This window comes from Gymnoscopelus microlampas (genome assembly GCF_963454915.1).
Source record: "Gymnoscopelus microlampas genome assembly, chromosome: 17".
In the NCBI taxonomy this organism is placed as follows: domain Eukaryota; kingdom Metazoa; phylum Chordata; class Actinopteri; order Myctophiformes; family Myctophidae; genus Gymnoscopelus; species Gymnoscopelus microlampas.
Genome location: NC_139954.1, coordinates 23,409,611 through 23,435,117, shown reverse-complemented (window position 1 = coordinate 23,435,117; position 25,507 = coordinate 23,409,611). Strand labels below are relative to the sequence as shown.

Sequence of the window (25,507 nt, the reverse complement as noted above, 5' to 3'; positions counted from 1 at the left end):
AATATGTTCTCTGCTACTAGGTACAATCAGCAAAGCTCTGTTAATGTCACAGGTCAGGGGTATATTAAACCTGGGCAGTAGCTGGAACCCAAACAGCATTAGCAGCTTCAGGAAGCCATTAGAAAGATTCCATTTGGAGTTGGTAAAGAGCTTCCTGGACTGAGTGTGGAAATGGGCGTTGGCATATTGATGCTGGAAATTTCTGCTGACTGACACGGGCCACGCAGGTTGTGATGCTGCAGACTGTTTAAACTGGAACAAAGCCGAATACACCACATATATTTGAAATGTTACATTTTTCCTGAAGCTATTTTTTGCCACACGATAGGGCGGTCAGTTAACAAAGGAACGGTCTTATTGTAAGCCTATTGGCATTTCAATGCAAGAATGAGAAAGATACAGTAGTGTGATAGGCAGGGATGGCAACATAATAATCAGTAACATACAATCTTTAGAAATTCCAATGTATGGCTTAGAAACCAAGTGGAGCTTCCCCTCCTGTTTGGCAACTCCAAGCTCTGAATTTCTCTCTCTCTCCCCCCCCCTCTCTCTCTCTAGTTCAACATAGTAAAGCAAGACTTAAAAAAGAGTCTTATCACTGTCACATTCTCTCTAAGGAGAACGTTGTAATGGAGACCGGATGCACAGGCTTACGCTAGGTTAGGCTAATGCTAGGAGACGAGTGGAGAAATGCTTTGAATTTTGCCTTGTAAAGAGCTCCTGTGCAGGCCTCCCGACCTCCCCACTCCACTTCCTTCCCTAGAAGTAAAGGAATGCTGTGTCAGGCTTTATAAAATCGGCCAGCCTGCAGTAAATATGCCACTGAGGCACCGTGAGATAACATTGGCTTGTTATTGACCTGCCTATGTTCAATAGGCTTAGACATATTTGTATTAGGGGTTCTGCAAGCCTTGATTCAGTGACAGTTGTAGGTTTTCAAAAGTATTAAGCTTTAAAAAGTTATATTTAGCTAGCTTTACATACTGTGTTTATTCTTTACGGTTGTTACCTGCAATGTCAGATTTTTGTTTTCATTATCAATGACTTCATTAAGTCAGTTTCCATGTCATGATTATGTCGTAACCATAGCCTATACATATCAAAGTATAAATGCATCATAAGTGCCCTACTTCCGTGACATTTGTTGCAATAGATTGGATACCATAACAACGCATTTTCATATTGAACAAACGTGTCACAGCAGGGCCCCAAGGATTGATGACTTCCTCTTTCATGTTTGACATGGAAGCCCAATGTTGCTTCAATATGAATGGAGAGATGTCCATTCTATACATTTATTTTTATGGTTGGAACCATGACCTATGAATCATGAATCATGAACTATGAACCATGGACCATGAACAATGAATCATGAACCATGATGACTATGTAGGAATAATTTGTTCAAAAGATGACTGAAATCAAAGACTTGATGGACAGCAGTGCTGATTCATATCACTGATTCACCTTCAAATCAATTTAACCACTTCAAATCATATAAACCTATTTGACCAGGGTCCTCCAGGGCTTTATACTTGTCCTCTCCTTATGTCTCTCAGTCTACACCAAATCTCTTCACTGAAAATAGCCATTCTTGGGATGCTTTGTGAGCTTGTCGATCTGCTATTGCTGAATGTTTGCCTCAGTAAGGGACGCTATTGGTCAAGTAGTTTTAAGAAGAGAAGGCTAGGATTACAACTCACTTTTTAAGGCTCTGTACCCAAAGTTTATTTTTGGTACTGTATGTTGAAATAAACGTTTATTAAATTCATTCAATGTGCTTGTGTGCTTTACAGTTTGGCTCAGCACAAAGATTGGGGGATGTGCGTTAAATTGATCACTAATGTTTCATCTTCAAATCAGGACAATAACACGCAAATCACTACACCACAAAGACTAGTATACAGAGTTACTTTTACCATAACAAGAACAATAGTTAAGTGAGGGTACATTTGCACAGTTCGCACATTTCAATGACAATATGCTAAAAGAAAATATAAAAAATGAAAGATGCATATACTTGGTTTGGTACCCCCCCCCCCCATCTCTTCTTCCTTCTTTTCTCCTTGTCTCCTCCCTCCATCCATGCAATGGCTAACTCAGTGGAACACAAGGTCCCTCCTCAGACTCCGGCTGCATCCTGTATTTTCCAATTATCACCTTTTAAAGGCCAGCTGGGTGCATTCCAAACCATTGGGGGGCAATTCCATTTGCATTGCTCTGAGACAAAGTCATGCAAGTACTTTCATGCTAAAGTTCACTGCAGCTAGACGAGAAGGACGCTAACTACAGCTAGTAAGTCACAACAGAAGATCATCTTAGGTCACGCGTTATTGGGAGAGGTCAAGCAAGTGACATTTAAAGAAGAAGTGTAATTAGTTTCGTCTCTTCGTTTTTATACAAAAATGAGGAGAAGTTAGAATGTGATGAACATTCTCTCTTATCCAATAACATACAGATCTCAGTAAAAGAACAGAAAAAGGGTGGCGATGTAGTGGTGAGGTACAGTAACTCGGTGAACAACAAGCCACAGCTTCAAGGTAACAAGTTTGACGGTAAAACATGGACAGCTGCAGCTCTGCCAAACTTCAGCTCTCATTTCAGTCTGATCAATGCTGCTCTCCTGTGAGAGCTGCTGTGTTTATAATTTCAGCTCATTAAGCTGAATTTATTCTTCCTCTTCATTAACTTGATTTTTAATCAGCTCAAGGAATATTTTACATCTATTTTATTTGGGTCAATTTCTTATGCCCATTGAAATTCCCAGCAATCAAAGGGCTCTTCCTTCTATTGATATGGTGGGGTTTATGTATGTATTTTTTCCTCTTTTTTTTTTTTACTATTCCATTTGCTTTGCACATTAATGAACACAGCTCTGCCTGCCTTTAGGCTCCCTCTCTCTTTCTGTTCACCAGTGTAAACCTGTGTTTGATTTCTCCTCTCCTCTCCCTCTCGGACTGCATATAGCAGCATTTAGCTGTGAATTAATTTTCATGTTTGGATATACCCTGCTGGGGTGCGATGCTGCTGGTGCATAATCAAAATCTGCAACACTACATATGGGCAGATAGGCCTTGTGGGTATTTTCACAGTGCAGCGCTGTAGCTGGGCGGGGGGAACCAAAGGCAGGGGGAAGAGTCAACGGGGCCACAAAGACAAGGACATGGCAACTCTTGGGCCGCGTAATGACACATCAAATGGCGGAGCCACTGGACACAGAAGAAGTCAATGACGGGACAGTGGGACATAATGGGTGGGGTTTCAGCACAAAAGAATATATCTAAATGTATTTGGCCTGTGGAAAGATAAAGAGTAGAATACAAGATGTGTAGTTCAGTGGTGTGCATCTGTGAGTGTGTGTGTGTGTGTGTGTGTGTGTGTGTGTGTGTGTGTGTGTGTGTGTGTGTGTGTGTGTGTGTGTGTGTGTGTGTGTGTGTGTGTGTGTGTGTGTGTGTGTGTCTAGGCAAGAGACAGGACACGCATCCACAGCCATGGCTCCAACACCAGCAGCCTTTAACATGGTGTGTCTAATGCTCCTATTTAGTGTTTGGGGTGCAACGGCGCGTGGCCCCAGGTTTTTTGGGAGGGGAGCGTGGATAGCACCTAAGCCCGGCAGCTGTGGCCCCAAACGGGAGACAAAAGCCGGAGGAAGTAGCGCATCATTGAAGATGCAACTAAAAGGCATGGCAATTTGCTTGTGCTCTGGCCTATACTACCCTCTCGCTCACCGCAAGAAACACTTTCCACGGTGAACATGACCACGAAGGACACAGCGCCCAGCACACTACCACTGAAGGACATCCGGGGACTGGAATATTTTGGATTTGTATGTTAATATTTTGGTATCGCTGCGAGTAACAGCCCAAAACTAAAGTAGACCTAGACTGTAAAACTAATTCAGTATCAAGGCCTAGACATTGCACCGTACATTTAGATCAAAAGCAGGAACATGCGCTACCAAATGCACACCAGACTTTACTCCAAACAAATGAATCACAAACAGAAAGAACACAGACCACCTTTTGTGCATCAGTCTTTTCATTGTAGTATATCTGTAATCCTTTGATAGGGGGGTGGTCTCTTTGTCAATCGGGGTACATCAAAGATAAGCCAACTTACCATGCTGTTTGTGTGCCTAGGTGTTTATCATGTCTGTATTCTGGACTTTAATAACACGGTGTGGGATGTTTTTACTTGCCATTAAAGAAGCTAGTAAAGATTTATTTGTGTCATTTCATAAGCTTTATCAAGCTAAATACAATACTGTATGTATACAACAAACAGACGTTGAAATGAAATGATCTCTTAATGCTCGTGCTAATCCAACACACACACGCACGCACGCACGCGCACACACACACACACACACACACACACACACACACACGCACGCACACCCACGCACGCACGCACACGCACGCACGCACGCACACGCACACACACACAGTGATTGGAGGCTCATATACAGCAATTATACAAGTGCTAGACTAATGTTTTTGAGATGAACATGCTAGAGTCAATTTAGGTCTATAAGCATTTAGCAGCTGGGGCCTGTTTTCATAAATAAAAATCCATTAGCGCCATGCACAGAGGCGCTATCGTTCATTTTATGGGATGATAAGAGGCCAAAAGAGATAATAATTAGTTGTTTGCAAGCATTGCACTGATTAGGTGATAATTAGCCCTAGACGAGAAGTTAAACTCCTTTAAAAGGTCTATTTGATCTGAACATAATGTTCCCAGATGGATTCCCGTGCTTCCTGGATTAATTATTATTCCAATTTAAAGACCCGCCAAGCCTCCACAGGCTTCATTTTTTATACTTTGTTGCACAAATATTAGCTTTTTTTAGTTGGAAATAGCTCACTTTATAGGACAACTTAGTTTTTTTTACAACAAGGGTTATTTTATTAGTTTGTAATGACAATAAGTAAAATATGTGTTAATTATTTATTGCTTCCTATCGTTATAGTGATTTTGAACTGGGGGGCGGGGGCATTCAGGTGATTGATAAAAAAAAAGGTTAGGCTATTTTTGTTTTTTTTGCCATTTTTGTCTCCGCAAGGCCGACGGCATGGTCAGGGCAGAACCTCTGCCCAAAATGTTTCACATCGGTCTGTTATAGCACCACCAGGAAGCCGATTTTTGCGAAACTATATATTTTTTATTTTTCATATTCCATCCTTATTGGCTTCCAAAGTTTGCAGGAGTGGCCCGTTTTGTACAAAATGCCTCAGATCATAAACGCAGCGTCCGATTTCTGTGAAACTTTGAACCCACATCCCTACTAGGCCAAGGAAGAAATGCCACCCTAAATTTTTCAAATCAGCCTCATGGTGGCACTATAACAGGCAGATTCACGTTTTGACCTATACCTCTTGAACTGTAGGTCATACAATCAACATCTTTTTTTCCCTGGACACGGCAATTGGACGCTTTGTTCATGATTTGAGGCATTTTGTACAAAACAGGCCACTCCTGCAAACTTTGGAAGCAAATCTTAGCCAATAAGGATGGAATATGAAAAATCAGACAAATTGATCACATGACTATAGAGATACTGTGTACCGATGTGTGTGATGTTTGGACAACATTTGTAGGAGTAATATCAAAAGAATTGTTTTGCAAAAATCGGCCTCCTGGTGGCGATATTACAGACCAATGTTAAAAATTTGTGGCAGAGGTTCTGCCCTGATCTGCGTGCCTTCGGCCTTGCGGAGACAAAATTAGCAGGCTTATTGTGTACATTTTGTTTTACCAATTACCCGAATTATAATGTACTAAAGTAAAGATGGCCCCAATTTTCTGTCGACTCACTCTACGTCTCATTGGTGGTGATGTACAGTTCAGAAACCTGCCAACCAATGAGATCTTTGGGGAAGCCAATAGAAACTACTGTTCTTGCAATAATAAAACCATTTGAAGAAGTTTGAAGGAAGAAGGAAGGAAGACAGGAAGAAGTTTGAAATGACCAAACCTGCCTACTGGTGATGTCACTGAAAGGCAGTGTTTCTGAACTGTCCACAGTCCTCCTCTGAGACAGGAGTAGACAAAAATGGTGCCATGTTGTAATGAGCATTAATGAGAGGGACCAATTGTGTGAAGATAGGTTGAAAATGGGTGAAGTGGTCCTTTAAGGATTCCGGTTTCAGCTGTGTGTAAGTAAGTACTGAACACTACTTGCCTCAGGAAGGAATAATGGCACAGATGACCACATCTGGTACGGCCATCAAGCACAGCTCAAGCTTTCTGTTATGCTTGTGATGGGGAATCACTGTGTGCTGCGCAACGTTTCTTTGATGTTTTCATGACCACAGTGGATCTGACTTTAGTCGTGAATAACCCATCAGCGTGTGTGTTTTACTTGGAGTCCAGAGAGACAGAGGAAACATCAGTAAATGTGAACTCCAGAGCAAGAGGGGTACTCACAAAAGGGTGGTGCAGCCATTCCTGGCATCCATATCAATGACGAGCCATGTTATGAAATGGAAAGCTAAATATTTAGAGTTTCAGCCCTGATAGGCCGTGTGGTGACCCACCAAAAAGTGCCTAGAAAATGAATTTCGTTCCCACGACTTGGATCTACTTTTTCAATGCATTTTTGCATAGACAATACCCTTCTGGACTTTGGGTTAAAATACCTCCGCACAAAATCCTGCAGTATTTTTTTACCAGCCAGAAATGTATATAATAGTGAATAACCAAAAAACGAAAATCTTGTGCTGCTGTTTTTGCTTGTAAAATGTGTTATAATGTTTTTGGCAACACAATTTTTTTCTCAAATGTCATAAATACATGTACCTAACATCTGAAACAAGTATTGGTGCCTTAGTGTACTCATGTTTGAATTTTGATCATGAAATGTATAAAGAAAACGCTTCTACTGAAGTGATTGGCGCCCAGCACAATGAAACATACACATAGCACATTTAGCTAAAAGCTTATATTTCATACATAGAAAATGTCACAACCTACTGTGTACTGAAAGGTAGGAGAAAAAAAGCAGCACTCCTTGGCCCAAAATGGCTGAAAATCAGCCCTCTAGATTGGAATAATGCCAAAAATGGACTACAGTAAAATAAAAACACTAAAGCTCCAAATTATTACAACATATGGTATGAAATATTTATTAAAATACCACAGTGTGTCACAGCTTGTGTCATTTGTACATCAACCCTCCCACCCACCCCCCAGATCAGGCCTTCTGTGTCACTCACAGGTATGAACAGAGAAATGTTGGTTGACAGTGCAACGGCAGCTAAATAGTATACAAATATGACAAAATATGAAAGTGCAGACTGCATCTCCTGTGGATGACCACTGATCACACCATTGATGGATTTGGGGCACCAACTTGACTCAATGAGTATATCTTGCAGCCCTGCATCACCAAACCTTTTTCCTAAAATACCTAGGAAGGACATGTATGTATGTTCAGAGATGTTGCACTTGGTAGGGCAGTGAAAAACCAGCTGGGGGAAATCAGGGGTCAACCTCTGCTTCAATTTATCCTGCCTGCAACATAAAATGTTAGGGAAAGATGAGCACAAGTGTATCAATAAAGACGTATTAACAATGATCGCCAATTTAGTTTAAATATACTCTCATAGACGTTTTTGTGAGGGAATACATCTATAATATACTTTTCAGCATAAAGGTGTTTGTTTTGTTTCCCAGAACTGTCAAAGACACACATAGTATTTGAGTTACCTGTAGTTTGAAGCATCAAGATCCTCATGCTTCTTCACTGTGTTTACGAACATCCTTCGTAGCTGGTTTATTTTCAGTACCTCTTGGTCAACTATAAGCCATGGCGGATGACTCTCACAGAAGATCTTGTAGCGGTCAGCGAAGGGTGGTTCATTCACTCACACACACACACACACACACACACACACACACACACACACACACACACACACACACACACACACACACACACACACACACACACACACACACACACACACACACACACACACACACACACACACACACACACACACACACACACACACACACACACACACACATTATAGGTGCAGTAAGGTTACATTCACATAATCCTGGCATATGACTTCACAATACAATAAACATGTACTCTATGGGTATAAGTAACACCCTCTCCGCCATATATGGCGGCTGCCAATTACAGCACAATACTTTGCCAACCTTTTTGCCTCCTTTTTGGGCATCCAAAGTTGTTGAAACCCTCTAACAGCCAGTATGTGGGTATGTCCTATAGGCTGCCAAATATAAAAACAAATAGTCTGCACCTAATAGCCCAGCTCTGAGATGGTATGTAGTAGTGGCTGCTATTTAATGACCTTTGTCATAAAGGCTTCCTCTCGGCTAGAGTCAAAGCAAAGGTGCAGGCTATCTAATACTGAAATGACACACAAATGTTTAAAATACAGTAATAGCACCCATACAATCATAAAATGACAAATCAATATTTGACAGTTTGTTTAGAATCTCTTACTTGGCCATATTGCCAATTAGCTTATGGGCTTTATCAGCACTGGTGAGATGCAGTGGTGGATATTCACTTGAGTACTGTACATGTTTTAGTACCTGTACTTTCAGTGGTGTAAAGTAACTAAGTACATTTACTCAAGTAGGCTACTGTACTCAAGTAGAATTTTGAGGTACAGTAGTTTTACTTTCACAACGCCACGTGTGAGCTTATAGATAGGCCTATGCTATTTTCAATTGCTTTTTTTCATGTGATAACATAAAAAATGATTTCAGTCTCATGTTAAAATGTGTCTCCCCCAAATAAATCTATTTAAAATAGCAGATCTACAAGCTCACAACACGTTGTGATGTGTTGTGAGCTTGTAGATCTGCTATTTTCAATGCTTTTATCTGATAACACAATAAATAATTTCAGTCTCATGTTAAAATGTGAGAGCTTGTAGATATGCTATTTTCAATTGATTTTTTTCATGTGATAACATAAAAAAATGATTTCAGTCTCATGTTAAAATGTGTCTCCCCCCAAATAAATCTATTGAAAATAGCAGATCTACAAGCTCACAACGTGTTGTGATGTGTTGTGAGCTTGTAGATCAGCTATTTTCAATGCTTTTATCTGATAACACAATAAATAATTTCAGTCTCATGTTAAAATGTGCCTCACCTGCTGACGTTTCTGTTTGAGAGAGTTGATCCTTCTGCCGTTTTCCTCTCACATTAATCACATTAATGTATTTTTGTCAATAAAACGCGCTGGTAGAATGTTGCGTGAAACCCAGCGTCCTCAGGAGGCTTGTAAGAACCCATCCACACAATGTTGATGTTTATAAGTAACGTTGATGCACGTTCTAGTAGCCCTGAAACATTCAACCAGTCCAAGTGTTTGCACTTTCTCCATTAACGGCCCGTACATCTACATAAACGTTCATATTTCAGATTTAAAATGCTTACCCATGGCCATGGATGTTACAATGATGTACGGGCCCAGAGAAGTACCTGTATCTTCCGTATTGTTCAATAAAAAGCCTGTTAATCCGATCGGTAGCCATTTTCACCATATCCTTTCAACCATGCGACCCTATCGGATGGGAGGTGTATTGCATTCTGATACATTATAAATCTATGAGAAAATGGCCACCGATCGGTTAAGAATACTCTTTATTGAACAATACGGAATATACGGGTACTTCTGCGGGACCATATAGAATTGTAACATCAATGGCCATGCGGTAAGCACTTTATATTTGAAATCTGAACGTTTATGTAGATGTACGGGCCATAAATGGAAAAGTGCAAACACCTGGTTGAAGTTCGGTCGGGACAGACGACCGTCGTGTATCCATGGCTTGTTGTTCATGTATCCCATCTTGTCCGTGTAAATTCCTGAACCTCTTCTTTCTGGACAGACATAAGATCCATATAGCATCGTTTCGAGTCCTTTTGACGTGCTTTTGAAGGATATTGTCTTTGTTTTGATGTATTTTCTTCGGACATTACGGTTGCTATGGCCGTTGTTGCAGGAAGTGGTGAGGCGGAAGAGGCGCCTCCATTGGTTGTAACGGGAATCACGTGTCAGAAACCGCACCACCGCTTTGAATGTATTACTGCGCTGCTAAGAAAATAGTACCGACTTTTAAACTCTAATTATATAAATACTGCGCCGAGTCAGATGTCGTTACTTTTTTTTCTTACTTACTACCAATAAATCTTTTTTAAGAAGCAGAGATTATTCAGATCCACTTGATGGGAACGAAACTGAACGATAATGGGGTAGACAATACGGCCTATGACAGCAAAATAGGAAAACTATCTATCCATCACATAAATGGACTTCCTTTATTACGCCCCTGTGTCCACATGCACAGACGTCAGGGGACAGCAATGAAGCAAAAATATCCACCGGTTTTAATTAGACCATCGTTCGCTCCGCTGCTGACATGTTTCCTGCCGCTTTCGATGTGTGTGCGTGGTGTATGTGTATGTGTGTGTGTGGTGGGTGGAGAGGGGGAGGTCAGAGAACTGATCACTTTTCTGACCTCCCGTGGGCGCTGCTGAGTGACTGCAAAGCTCTCAGTTCACTAGAACAACAATCTGTGTTATTATGAGGGCATTTCACCTCACACCAGTCTCACCTATGCCCAATATCTACTTATTTATAATGTTTTAAAACATATGTATATGACCACCTATATGATTTACCTTAAAAGACCTTTACAATTAAACTATTTTCCATTAAACTACAAACAAAACATTTTGGTGTCTCCATGAAAAAGCGGTAACATTGATTCTGCTGTGAAATCCCAACCCAACTCTCTAGGCGCACAACTGAGCACTAAAAACACAAAACCCTTGCTGAAAAATCAAAGGAATATTTATTCAGATACTGTATGTACTATTCCACGTTTTCCACAGGCTTACTCCCTCTGGCAGTGAATTCCAAATGGAGACCAATGTTAAAGTGGCTGTTAAGTCATACATGATGAGGTAGAATGCTACCTAAATCTGTAATGACTCCAGTCCTCAGGCCTCATTCTTGTCTAATGTCTTATATTCCTCATTCCACAGTTGAAGAGTCTGGTTTGATGAGAAGGAGCCGGCCCTCATCCTTAGTGAGAGTGGCTTTGTACTTAGAGGACATTAGTACAGACATTATCTGGTTGTGCCAGACAGTCCACGACTAAAAACCCTGGCATGGGGCCTCGTAGTAAACTATGATGGTGGTGTACAGTAGAGCCAGAGTGTTTCAGCAGTCCTGGCATGGAGATATGGGTCACGCCAGGCTGTCCTCTGCCTCACCCCAGTACCAGAGCCTGAGCCCTGATGAGATGAGATTAGCCAGCCAGCCAGCCACGGCAGCCAGCGAAAAACATGAACACTGCCGATTACGTGTACATTAAAGTGACACTTCAGATCAGTCCCCCTCGTGCACGGGCCACAAGTATGTTTACTAGTGTTGTGAATACAGTACGTTGCAATTCCGGCCATCTCTAGAGCTATACTTAGACCCACCTTCGACCCCCTTGGATCCTTAATGGACACTTCATTATCAGGCGATTACAGCTGACGTCAGCAACCCCCCCCCCCCCCCGTGCTAGGACTTTCAACAGACGGCTGTCTGGAATCATCTGAATGACTTACGACGACTTACAACGCTCACTGTCTGACTGCACTGCTGGTGATATGCCACAGAGCTGTGGGGCGAGAGCTTGAACCACGACATGTCCACTGTTGTTTTCAGCAAGTTGTTTTTAATGGGGTAAGCCAGTGGAGGCAGTGCCTTGACCACGGCTACCAGGGTTAACTCACGGCTAGAAATGGGATTAGGCAGTTTGGAATTCCAGGGTAATCACTCATTCAGCAAGCGGCCAGGAGAGAAGGCCCTCTTAAGGAGAAGGGGCGGGTTTTATATAGCAAGGAGCTTTGATTACTGCCCTGTCTTTAAACCGCATCCGATGAGTAAAGACAAGCACTGGTCCTCCCTCCCCCACATTTACAGGGCCAGTAGCCCTCCTGGGTTCCTGTAAATAAGTGACGTCATGTGACTTAATGATGCCCAGACCAGGCTGAGCAAGACCCTGGGAAAAAAAGAGAGAAAGACAGATTGCCAGCCTCATTGCTACCATGAAACCGGCTGTCGAACCGTCGTGTCAGCAGAGTCAGTCTCACATGCTGCAGTCGCCAGTGTTCTGCATCAACTCGCGATAGTGTGGCTGAACTACTGAGGTGCGGCAATGCAATGGATAAGAGATCAAGGGGATTCTAGTTTGTTCTATAAGGCCTGGTTAAAGTTCACCCTCGGGGGGGGGGGGGGGGGGGGGGGGGTACAGTAGAAACAACCTCCTTCTGTGGATCAACTGGAACTGCCTCTAATGAAGATGTACGGATGGAGAGAGAAGAGAGAGACAGAGAGAGAGAGAGAGAGAGAGACAGACAGACAGACAGAGACAGGGAGAGATAGAGAGAGAGAGAAAGAGAGAGAGAGAGGGGAAGGGAGGGAGTACAGAAAGACATGTTCTCTGTGTTTTCTCTCGCTCTCCTCGATGCAGACTAGTAGTGACAGTTGTTTCCAGTTGCTAGGTATAAAGGGCCCATCATAAAGCCTGGCTAGAGGAAACAGGATAAGCGCTTGAGCCAAGGCAGTAAAAAGCTCTCTGGGAACTTGAAAGCCACACAAATGAAGTCTGCGTCTGCCATCTGGAAACAATAAACAAACAAAACCCAGCAGCCAAACAAACACTGCACGAGAGAGAGAGAGAGAGAGAGAGAGAGAGAGAGAGACACAGAGAGAGAGAGACAGAGATTGAAAGCATTAACGAATGATAGGGAAGGGAGGGTGTCAATGCTAAAACACGAGTGCATCATTAGCAGAGACTGATGGGGAGACAGACAGAGACACCCCTGTCCTTTGAATAAAGGCTCTTTTGATGGTGGGAGATGGTGCACTGGCTCGGCTGTTTGAAAGCGTGTGTGTGGTACCCCTGAAACCTGGTTCTAATGAAGTGTAGTGCTAACAGGAGGCTGTCTGTCTGCAACCCATGCCAATGATGTGATGAGAAGCTATGAGCCACTTCCAAATGAGGCAAAATACCAACAGAGACTAGTCAGCCCACTCCTGAAAATTTCACCACAGTGATTCTTTCAGGAACTCACCCCATTATATTGCTTATTTTTGGACATTAAAATACATGAACCCTAGAGCCCTGATTCTGGGCATGTCAAAGGAAGCTTACATTTTGACAAACATTCTGCAAACATACAGTGAAAAAAACAGATCTACAAGCTAGATGACATACAACAAAGGAAGCATGATCTATAATATTACACCAACTTTGATTTGACTAAAACATCCTGTTCAACAGAGCATGGAGACCCCTGCACTGTAGAAATGGGTCCATGTTATAGAAGAACTAAACAACCCTAAACAAATGTTATTCATTTGCTGTGTTGTTGCTCTCTCTTCCTGTTGTATTCTCGGCATCATTGAAATTGATGGTCAGGTCCACCTCCTCAATGTATTCCAGAGAATATAAATGAGGGTTGAATGAATGAATCTCCACTACACATGTTTTCTGTAGTAATAACATAAGCCAATAATATAAGGTGCTAATTAGTTCCATGATAATAACCCTGATGCTGTAGTGGTACCATACACAATAAATATCAGGTGCACACACGCGACACACACACACACACACACACACACACACACACACACACACACACACACACACACACACACACACACACACACACACACACACACACACACACACACACACACACACACACACACACACACACACACACACACACACACACACACACACACACACACACACACACACACACACACACACACACACACACACTTCTCTCTCTCACTTCCTTTTTACTCGCAGTCTTTTTTGCATCCCAGTCCTCAGGGTCCAATTCCCTGGGTTACATCTGCCTCACCATGGGTAATCTAGTTCCCATTATTACCACAACCCTTATTGCTTATGTATCTTTAATATTTCATTTGCATTTGGCCATTCAAATGTGGTTGATGCATCCCTGCTAGATTAAGCGCTTTAACGCAGTATGCAGCTGTAGTAATTACCATAACAACCAACACTGAAAGTGATATTGTATATCTAAAATAAAATAAGAAATTCCAGAGAGAAAAAAGGAAATGGAAATGGAAGTGTCTACCTTGTAAGTTCATTTTAGTACAGTATACAGTACATACAAATACAACAAGCTGTGTGGCATTATTGGCATATCATGACCTTGCTGAGGGCTTGTTGTTGAAATTCAGTTGAGATTTTCGATCACAAAGATAGTCAATCAATGAGAGTTCGAGTCTCTTTAATGAGAACAAGACAGACACGAGATGCAAGCATCATTCAGCCAGGACTTAGAAGAGACATCATGACCAAGCTGAGTGCACTGTCAACACTGACACCAAGGGATCACATTAGGAACTGCAACTATCATGACCACAGCATTTACCGCAAGCTGCAAAATACTGTAATCTATTGCCACAGGCCTACCAAGACAGAGAACTGCAGACATACATGCCTTTGCACAGCACTCACGCGCACACAAGGGTACGTGCAGACATGCACGCAAGGTCTTGTTAACAAACACTCTACTGGAAAAGCAGACGTCCTAGGCATTAGGGAGGTGTGTATCAGACAGGAATGCTGGGTAAATTACACCTCATTGCCCTTGTACAAGCCTACCATCACCTTGGCAGCAGGCCAACACAGGTGCCGTGAGAAGAGCAGAACACTATCCTGGCAGAAAACAAGAGAATATAGGGTGCGGGCCGGCCGAAGTTTCCAGTAATCATTAAAATGTACAGATCTTAAGCTTAGGATATAGTCACCTATATGACTTTAGGGAAGTATTACCTGAACTCAGGCCTGCGTCTACTTAACAGCAACTGAGACCCCTTGTGGAGGGCTGACAGAGGGGCTGACTCCAAACCTGGAAGCAATATCCTGCCCACACACAACTCTGACTGGTACCCAATTAATGCTAAGTGGGCTACACTGTACTGGGCCAATGCTCTCTTTCAGGGGGCTATTAGGAATTGTTAATCATGCCTACAGTGAATGTTCCAATACAGTTCACTAAATAGGGATATAGGCTACAGCCTCTTATGACCACCAACAGAAAGCTGGGTGGTCACTTATTAAGTATAGTTTCAATGTACATAATTTGTTAATTGTTTTATATTCTACTGTTAGACTGATGATAGGTTCTTGGTTTATCTATGATTTATCTATGATCCTAGATTACCATTTCTATGGAATCGCTGTGGATTAAGCCTAAATTGTAAATTAAGAGTTCAATATACAGATTTCATTATGTATAGAATGGGTAGCTATAAAGATGACATGGGAATAATTCTGACAGAAAATATATACAATTTGACCTATGGGGCAGAATACACACAATGTTTGCAGCACTTGTCACATTTTAGTTGTTAAAAAAAAAAGAGTCATAGCAAATAAATCATATATCTAACTATATAAATGGCGAGCAACTTCCGTGCCCTCGGTGTCCACACCCCACAGCTCTGTTATCGACTAAACACAACACCGTCACACCACATGTCGCCAACACTGTCGCCACGGCGGGCGGCCTGAATTTACGTTTCGCGTAGGGCACCTGCCATGCCTCACTACACCGTTCCCACCTCGCAACATAATTAATTCTACTCACCAAATGTCGGACACAACGGAAGTGGAAGCAGCTTCCTACCGCTTACCGTGCGTACCACCGAGGCCAACACAACACGACGGCCCGCCATTGAAAATCCCCAAAACAACAAGAGCACGTTGCTCTGCTCTGCTCCACACACCAGGCTAGGTTCATGACACCAAAGGATTAGCCAGTGATGTCATCATTACTGGTCAACACACCAGGCTAGGTTCATGACAGCAAAGGATTCGACAGTGATGTCATCATTATGCAACCCGGAAGTACACATCGCCGGCATTGGGATGCCAGGTAGGGATGCCACGCCAGAAACAAGCAAGAACCTGCATGATTTTTTATTTTATTTTTTTTTTATTTTTTTTTTTACCGTTTGGAGATTTTCATCCGACGACTTTGGCGCGGACCACCAGGGGGTCCGCGGACCCCCTGAAACATAAAAAATATTATTTCTTCCCAATTTTTTTCTCAATTTTTTTACTTTTACATTACAACTTTTTTTTTTTTTTTTTTTTTTTTCCAAATGTTCATCCCATATATACACGCGCCCACGCTGGGCCCCGTGCACGGCTGGGGGTTTCGGGCGGCCGTAGGCCGCCCGGACCTCTAGTTATAGATATTTGCTTTGTCAAAATGCTTTGGCAATTTGAGTATCTCCCGCAAGTCATTTTCTAATGGGAGATTTCATCACACCATGTCTATTGGCTCACATGTATAAAAACCAAACACAAGTCTCCCACTTGTGTTATCATTAAAAACACTGACTATTTCCCCAGCTCCTCATTCAATCTGACCACCATGCTCAATCTCTAAACCACATAAACCAGCCATTAGCCACCCCCTATCCCCCAATGTATCTTAGAACAAAATGCTTTTGTTGCATTGTTCACACATTCCTCTCTGGTTATGTTTGTACAGATGCGATCGCATGTGCGCCCTGGGGTTCTGGAGGAGGCCTGTTCCTAAAGCCAAAAGATGTGCTGATCAAAGGCTGCAGTGCCAGAGTAGAAGCACTTGTTGTGGGGCAGGCTGTTTTTGTCTATGGGGACCCAGGGTAACACATCCATCTGTTAGCCGTATGGATCCAGCCCACAGTCAGCGCAAGGAACAATTGCAGGTCTCTCTGAAAATACATTTTCGGCAAGCGACACCGTTGAGCGACAAAGTATAATTTAGGCTTTACTCTCTGTCTGTCTGTCTGTCTGTCTGCCTCCCACCCTCACCATCCCACCCGATTCCCTCACCCGCGTTTACTCAGCTGGTCCCCACGCCGGTCGGCAGAGCTTTGTTTTCACACAGCAACATGTGTTAACTTAATGCTCTGTAACAAATTTCAAAGGCAAGCTTAGCTGGGTCAACAACAGGTAATAGAGCGATTTATTGATGTACTGGCTCAAAAGAAAAAAGAAAAAGTGAAGGAAAAAAATTCCTTCGTATGTGTGCTGGCCTACACATGCACGCATGCATAGTACGTGTCGTGCACTGCTGCAATGATGTAGGTTTAGTTTTCTAAGCCCCATCGTGCTTTCTTGCCAGCACTGTTAAATCCAACTAGACAAAATAAATGATTTCCTGCTTGAGTTAGAGGCTGAACGACTAATATATTTTACAAGGGGAAAAAGAGGGAGATGGGCTTTTAAAAAAGGTTCACTTATTTTTCAACAGCATCAATCAAACTCTTCAGCACACGTTGGTCTCACCAGGCAGTGGCCAAGCATGTGGGCAGTAAACAGATTAGATAAGTCATTAAGACAGTGCAAGAAAGGCCCAGAGCACGTGGGACCCAGCTCTACTTGGCCAGCCTGCCTGCCCTCCCTGGATACAGCATTTGGTTACACAGTCACCTAGGTTGTTTTCTTGCTTGATTGGATTATGGCCACACACCTCTGGCCCGGCTTCACACAACCAATCAATGAGGAAATGAGGTGTCAACACACTGGTGTTTATTCAACAGTCATTTATTTTTCTACCGGAAGCCAAAGTCAGCTCAAGCCCACAAGACACCAGAGGAGAAGAGGGATCTGCTTTGAGCTTGTGGAATCATCTCTGCTTTTTTATTAGCATTGCAAATAAGCTTTCGGCACTAGGCAGAGGACAAAACGGATTGTGTTTGCAATAAATAAATGTGGGATTTTTAGCATTTGCAGTGAAGTATGAGCCTACTTGAAATATTTGACATTTTGTTTCCAAACTGCATGCATCTGTTTCCACTTTCAACTAATATTACTAGGCCACAGGTCAATGGCAACAATAAATAATAATAATAATAATATATTGATACTATTATTATCGTCATTATTATTGAGGAATGTAGAGTAAATCGCAATTGTATCACAATGTTTAGACAAAAGACAACAGAAAGTGTTTAGTTGCCAATGTCTCAACTGAAAAATCGGTTGAAAATTTCAGGCTGCACATCCTCATGACCATCCTTGTAGGCTTAGTCAGACAACAGGAAGTCTTTAGTGCTTAAAAATCAGCATGAGGCGCCATGAAAATAAAATTCTGCACAGTAGCCGTCACATTTAAGCAACTGGGGCAATCAAAAATTCACATCCCAATTTATGCAAAACGCCACTTTAGAAACATTCTAACATGATTGCCAAGTGTCTGCACTGCTTTATGCCCCTTCTCTTAATTGAAAACGTTATAGGGGTGCATTACACTCAGGGTTTTTATAAGCTGTGCTATAAAGCCCTGGCAGGCCTTGAGAGGGGAAACTGCTCATTAAGTTATAAGGTCCAGGCCTTGGCTCCCTAATTGACAACCTCTAGGCTACTTTCATCACTTGTCGACTTCATAGCGGCAGCCAATGTTTCCTCCAGGATGCTGTTGCATCTCTGACATGAGGGTGTTTGTGACAAAGAGCAGTCTGCCGCCAATGCTAGGGCTCTAGGCTGTTCATAAAACGAGCACACACATTCCTCTCCTAGTCCCAGCCACTATTGAGGACTGCATTTAACCATGCAAACACTGCACCTCAAAATCAGCTAATATCTGGCCAGAAATCAAATATGAATCCCAATATGAATCTAAGGATAGTGATAATGGTCGTGAATGAAGTTATGTGGTGTTGGATAAGGCTCGGCAATATATGGCTCTACATCTTTTATGTGATTGTGCAGTCATTTTCTTTTTCCATATTTTTATTCCATACTTTGTGTGTCTCTCTAAGACAAAATGTAAAAAGTCGAGCATAGTACTTTTATCTATCTTTTAACTTGGAAACCAGGATGCAACATGTGAATGGTAAACTAATCATTAAGTCAGTCTAACATTTGATCATGTGGCCAGCACGTATACATGCACGTCATAACAACGTGGGTTATAAATGCCTGTTGTATATGTGGGCTTGCATGTCTCCCTCTCTGTCTCTCTCTTTCACTCTCCCTCTCTCTGATGTGTGCTATGTGGAAGAGACAGCTCCTCCAATAAAAACAAAACTACTTCACAAGGACAATGTTGGTGTAACTAAGAGATTCACTGAAAAACATGTTACATGCATAGAATATCAACTACAAGGCAAGTATGATGCGTTTCCATTTGAGGAGGCAGCTTGTAGCAGAGGGATAGGGGTAGACTTGGGTTGATTTTTCGTTTACCAAGTCCTATCCAAGCTTAAACCGGTTTAATTTTATGTGGAGCGTCTCATCCGGTATTCGTCGTTTTGGAATGTGCTTACAAGTAAAAAGTATCCTACAACAGCAACCAATGCCGACAGTGTCATGTCTACTTACCGACGGTGCTAAATCCGTCTTGTGCTGCATTAGTATTATCAATATGATAATGTGATTAACATTAATATTTGTTTGTTTACAAACAGATCAGCTCAGTGGCCTTGTGGTTAGAGTGTCCGCCAATCCCCGGCTGGGTCATACCAAAGACTTTTAAAATGGGACCCAATGCCTCCCTGCTTGGCACTCAGCATCAAGGGTGGGATTGGGGTAAGTCCCTGCGACATACTAGCGTCAAGTCCAGGGGGGTAACTCCTGCCCTATGGACCTCAGGGCTCGGCAAGGCTTACTTACTTACAGTACTTATTGTACAAACCGAGCCATGCACCGGGATTGGGAATCAACATCACATAGCACTGCACTCTGTGAAGAGTTCTATAAGCGACTCATCTCTGACATTGTGGTAGTGCATGTATTTATTACGTGTATTACAGCAACAATGTATTACGGCAGCATGTGGCTTGTTCGATCTACACACTGAAACGTGCAAATCGAGCGATCAAAAGAGAAGGGACTGACTTCTTTGAGCCACCGTAAACAAAAAGGAGGAGATCAGATTTCACTGACACGGCATATTGTTTACAAAGCGTGACTATCAAAACATTTGAGCCCAGCCGTGGCTGCAGTTTTAATCTTCAATGTTGATATGATCCAGTGAAATGATAAATGAACAAGCTCGTCTCTGTCAACAAAGCGGGACTGCTGGCAGTAGCCAGAGTTACACCAAAACTATTGACCTGTCGAAACACACAACCAACAAAGCGGAGTAGCCAGTGTCACATCAAAACTATGTCAAAACACACAACCAACCATGTTGTTTACAAAGTTCATGTGTTTTGATAAGAGGACACAGTATAGCAGCGAAATTACAGTGTCAAATAAACTTTTCCTGCAATATGGCAACATTAGAGATATGAGGCTGACAAAATAGTGAGTTGGAACTTAAATACACCCTAAACATTTTTAAATGCATTTATTATTTTTATGTTAAACTGTAGAAGAAAGGTGCAATCCCAAGTGGTCGGTCTGAAACGGACAATCCGACCAGTTTTAAATGTTCCCACTGAGGCGCCTGCATAGTGGTCCGGGTGCATACCACGTATAGGCTGTAATGCAGCCTGACAGCACATTGCGAGTTCGACGACCTTTGCTGCGTGTCTATCCCAGTCTCTCTCTCCCTCTTTCCTGTCCGTCTTCACTTGAACTATCAATAAAGGCAGAAAAGGAGTGACTTCGTTAATAATATCCCATATGCCGGACGGACAGCTTGGGACCGAATCCGATCGGCTAGTTGCGCTCCGCCTCCATAGCCTTGTGGACATGCGAGGTCTGACATTAAGGTTTTGTCCAACTTTCCCTGCAGGGCAAGTACTTCTCCAGTCAGGGTCCCCACACATTTTTAGCAATGAATTTCCAAAACTTTTCCAAAACTTTTCCAGAATATTTAGCCCAATTTCCAGGCCTATATAACAATCATTCGGCGCAATAATGTGTCTCTTACTCCTATGTAGAATGCCCAAAGATAGGCAGTGTAGCAAAAATAAGGTTTGAGACATACATTAGGCTGCCGTCACACAGCCCGTTCGGCGAAAAACTACTTATGTTACATATTTCGTGTAATATTATTCATGTTTATGAAAACGTTTTGTTTTAACAAAATCAATAGCCAAAAACAATGCATAGCCAAATATTTTTCCAGGACCCTTGATAAATTCCAGGACCTTTGATGATGTTTGATCAATTTCAAACCTTTTCCAGTACTGGATTTTTTTTTATTTTTTTTCAAAATATTTCCAGGAATTTCATGACCGTGGGGACCCTGTCCAGTGTACTTGCCCCATCTAAATTCAAAACAGAATGCTGTGACGTTTTACGTACAGTATATACAGTATAAGAAATGTCGATTCAGTTAGTGATTCCCCTTCTGTTGTTAGGCGGCAGGCCCTAACTGTGTGGTGTTTTTTTCAATTATAAGGACTAGGAACTAGAACTAGAGCTAGACTAGGAACTACAAAATAAATAGTCTATGGGTGTGTTCTGATATATAGCACTGATCGCACTGGCCAATACAAACTAATACGCGAGTGCACACCCGGTGACGCATTTTCGAACACACCCTAAGTCTCCATACTTTTGGATCCCACAAACGAATGTGTTCTGACACCAGTGTTGCCAGATTTTGCAAGAGAAAACAAGCGGTCAGGTGACGTCTATGAAAACAAGCCCAAAAGAAGCAACGATAGACAAATCCACAGACGTGCTGCCTGTAGGCAATCATAGCTGCGGTGTCGCATTAGGAAGCAAGCCCAAATAAGCGACTACACTTTAGAAACAAGCCCAAAAAACGCAACCTGCAACTTCCACTATTACAAGAGCAACTTTACGCTGAAAAACAAGCACAACGCCGCTTATGATAAGCGGAAATGGTAACACTGCTGGACACTAGTGTACTCAGGGAAAAAAATTATAAATCACAACCATGTTTCGGCCCTATTCAGCCTGCAACAGGGAGACAATTCTGGGACCGGTTTGACAGCTCATCAGGGAATATATTACAGGTACAGACTGTCTGCAAGGTAGGCCTAATTAGTACTTTACTCATACTGTACCTAGACTAAATGTTGATTACAATCCACTACAGGTGGTTTTATCTCCTTTTATTTATATTTTTTAGCAAAAGCAACACATTGGATATCAATTGAATTACCTATCTGCGTTTCTGCGTTACTTAAATACCACAAGGTAGCTGTTACCGGCTATTTAAAGTCTGTAGGGCAGCAGAAGACATGCATGTTTAAAAACTACCAGCAGAAGCACTCAGTATAGTAGCCATGGTTCACATGACGCTTGTTATGACAGTCACGTTTCAGGGCTATCAGTATAGCATCATTTTACCAGTTACAAACATGAAATAGTTGGTTCCATATGCAGAAGAAGATGCCCTCTAGAGGATCTCTAGTTAATTTAAAGATGTGTCTGATGACTGCCTCCCTAACCTGATCCCTCCCTAACTGATTTAGATTGTATGATTGTGCCAAATTGCCAATGATAACATTATTTTCCACCACAATCTGAACATTCACATCTTCAGAGTTCAGACGCTACCTCACCCCCTTACCTAGCACACCTTATTTCCTAGTATCACTTCTAATGCTATGAAGTTGTATGTTTGATACTTGTTAGCTGTCACCTGTCAGGCAGAAACTCTGTTGTTTAGACACTTTGTTACCGTTTTCCTAGAACTCAATTTACTTGATCACAGACATGCCATTTACTTTGTAAGTCGCTCTGGATAAATTACTACATTGTAAATTGTAACATAGGACAATAAGGACATACATACGGGCGGCAGTGGGCCAGTGGCTCAGGGGTAGAGCAGCCGGATGTTTTATAATAATAATCAAAATCTACAAAGTAACTAGTAACTAAAATGTTCAAATAATTATAGTGGCGTATATATAAAAGTATGATATTTGCCTCTGAGATGTAGTAGTGGAGTAAAAGTAAAAGTATTGTAAACTGGAAATACTCCAGTCTCCAGTAAAGTAAGAAATACGCAAATGTGTACTTATAAGTACAGTACTTGAGTACATGTACTTAGTTAAATTTACACCACTGGATATAATAAACCCTGGATGTATTTGTCACAATGTCGCAGATCCCTTGTCATCATGTCGCTGTAGGAGCTGCACTGGGATTAGCAGCTTGCTACAGTCATTCTGAGATGCTCCACGGCATGCATTTAAAACATGATGTCATAGTGCAACTCCAGGACACTAGCAAAGAAGACGTCATAATCAAAATGTGAACATAGAGCGAGACTTACTTCACATTCAGTCGTTTGACAACTCGGCTGATGCGCTGCGCCATCTTGTTTTCTGACGCGCAAGTGACGGCAGTCGTGATTGGCTGAATATATGTTTGTGGAGTGACTCCGAGCTCTGTGATAGGCTGCTGACATAGAGGGAGGGACGGACCGACATGTGTGGCACATGGTATCATGGCATAGTAAATAGTGTTCTGTGGTGGACGAAATAGCAGTGGTGGGAAAAGTTCTTATGGGTTATTTTCAACAGCTTATTGGTTATTATCAACAGCTTGTAGAAAAAGATGAGCTCGGACTCAGAGGATCAAAGTTGAACAGCAGTTGCGTAGTTTTATTTAGCTCCCATCATTGTTACAGTCAGAGAGGAGACAGCAGTCAGATCAAAACAGGAGATGTTATCCGTAGGTCGAAACGTGGAGTATCTCTGGGTGCAGGCTGCCTGGCAATAAGCAGCTTGTAGCCTGCTCATATACTGTTTGGATACAATACATACAATTGTATGCACACATGGGATCTAATAACCTATAGTCTATGGAATGATGTCATGGCTGCTGCTGAGCATATGGCTAGTCACAAGTAGAAGTGAGACACTCACACATTGTTCTATATGTAACATGTACTGCTGAAGAAAATATCCTATATTCTCACATTATTTACTTAAGTTAAAGTATCAATATTGCAATGTAGAAATACTCTGTTACAAGTAAAAGTCCGGAAGTATCCTACTTTTACTCAAGTAAATTTTACTTGAGTAAAAGTACAAGTATTGGTATCAGAATGAACTTAAAGTAACAAAAGTAGAGATTTCCCATTATGCAAAAATGTCCCTTTTCACAAGTTTTCACATTAGAAAATAGCAGATCTACAAGCTCACAATGCATCGCATCGCAACGCATTGACAGCTTGTAGATCAGCTATTTTCAAATGGCTGAGGGCTGAAGTGGTTAATTTATGTTTTGTAATAATAATCAAAATCTACAACATAACTAAACTAAAGTGTTCAAACAATTGTAGTGGAGTAAAACTATAACATTTGACTTTGAGATGTAGTGGAGTAGAAGTAAAAGTACTGAAAATTGGAAACACTCCAGTAAAGTGAAAATACCTCAAAATTAGTACACTACTAATTGTACTTAGTTACACCACTGCAAAATAGCCTACTCAACTCCCGACAGTACTTGAGTCAAAGTATACTTCAGTGGTTCTCAAACTTTTTTGTGCCAAGGACCCCCAAATTGATATGTATTTGGCCGTGGACCCCCGTCTGAAAATGTTTTGTGCCAGGGACCCCCCAGAAGAGAAGATTTATGTAAAAAAATAAATCCAGCATTTCCCAAACATTTTTTATATTTTTCAAACATTTTCAAAATGTCACTTTGTGCCGCCCTGTGAGCTTGTACATCTGCTATTTTTGAATAGCCAACATATAAATGGATAAAGTGGTTAGAATGATTGTGATGCTGAATTAAATTACTTTTGCTGGGGACACCCTGCAACCCCTTCAAGGACCCTGGGGGTCCCCGGACCCCACTTTGAGAACCAATGATGTACTTCAGTCATTACTGTCCAACACAGGTTTCTACTTCTGTAGCATGCAGCCGCAAGGCAACTGACACTTTTGCAGAGTGGAATCTTTATAGCACAGTTGAATTATTTTATTTTATTATGTATCTTTAATTGTACCAGAGCTAATGTTATGTAAATATATTTTCATAATTATATTATTCAAATTAGCCTATATTTTGATGTATGATATTCACCACCATTATTAATATTAACCTTGACCTAGGTCCCTCAGGGGTTTGTACTTGTTCCCCTCCTTTTTTCCTTCTACACCCTCTTTGCCAAAAACAGCCAATGTACAAGCTTGTGAGCTTGTATCTTCTATTTTCACCTAATGTTCATCCCAGAATAGGGACACTATAGGGTTCAGTTCATATCGTGCGTTAATTTTCTTTCCAAAGATACGTCCGTCCGTCCGTCCGTCCGTCCGTCTGTCTGTCTGTCTGTGATGCATTGGCTGTAAATGTAACTGTTGTCCACCGAATGCTTGAATGTTTTTGGCTAATGTTCATTAGTGATTATAAATGGGTTTTAAAATGTAAAACGGGGAATGGGCCCAGTTCTCCCTAAATACAAAATCCAGGCCCCAGTTATCTGAAGCGCATAGAAGACCTGAAGGGGAATTATTCCTACAATAATTATTCACTTAAGATGGCAGGCAATCTATAACTGATACAAATCAGGGGTTATCGCTAGACAC

General features: G+C 41.8%; 1 protein-coding gene across 1 annotated transcript in view; it reads right to left on the bottom strand.

Annotated features, from left to right (window-relative positions):
- Positions 1-23,293, bottom strand: part of clybl (citrate lyase beta like) — an 81,003-nt gene extending 57,710 nt beyond the window's left edge. Inside the window, exon 1 of the mRNA XM_084084002.1 lies at positions 23,245-23,293. Coding sequence (XP_083940128.1) covers positions 23,245-23,288 — 44 coding nt within the window. The 5' untranslated portion in view covers positions 23,289-23,293. The remainder of the gene's footprint in view (positions 1-23,244) is intronic.
- Between the last annotated feature and the right edge of the window lie 2,214 nt (positions 23,294-25,507).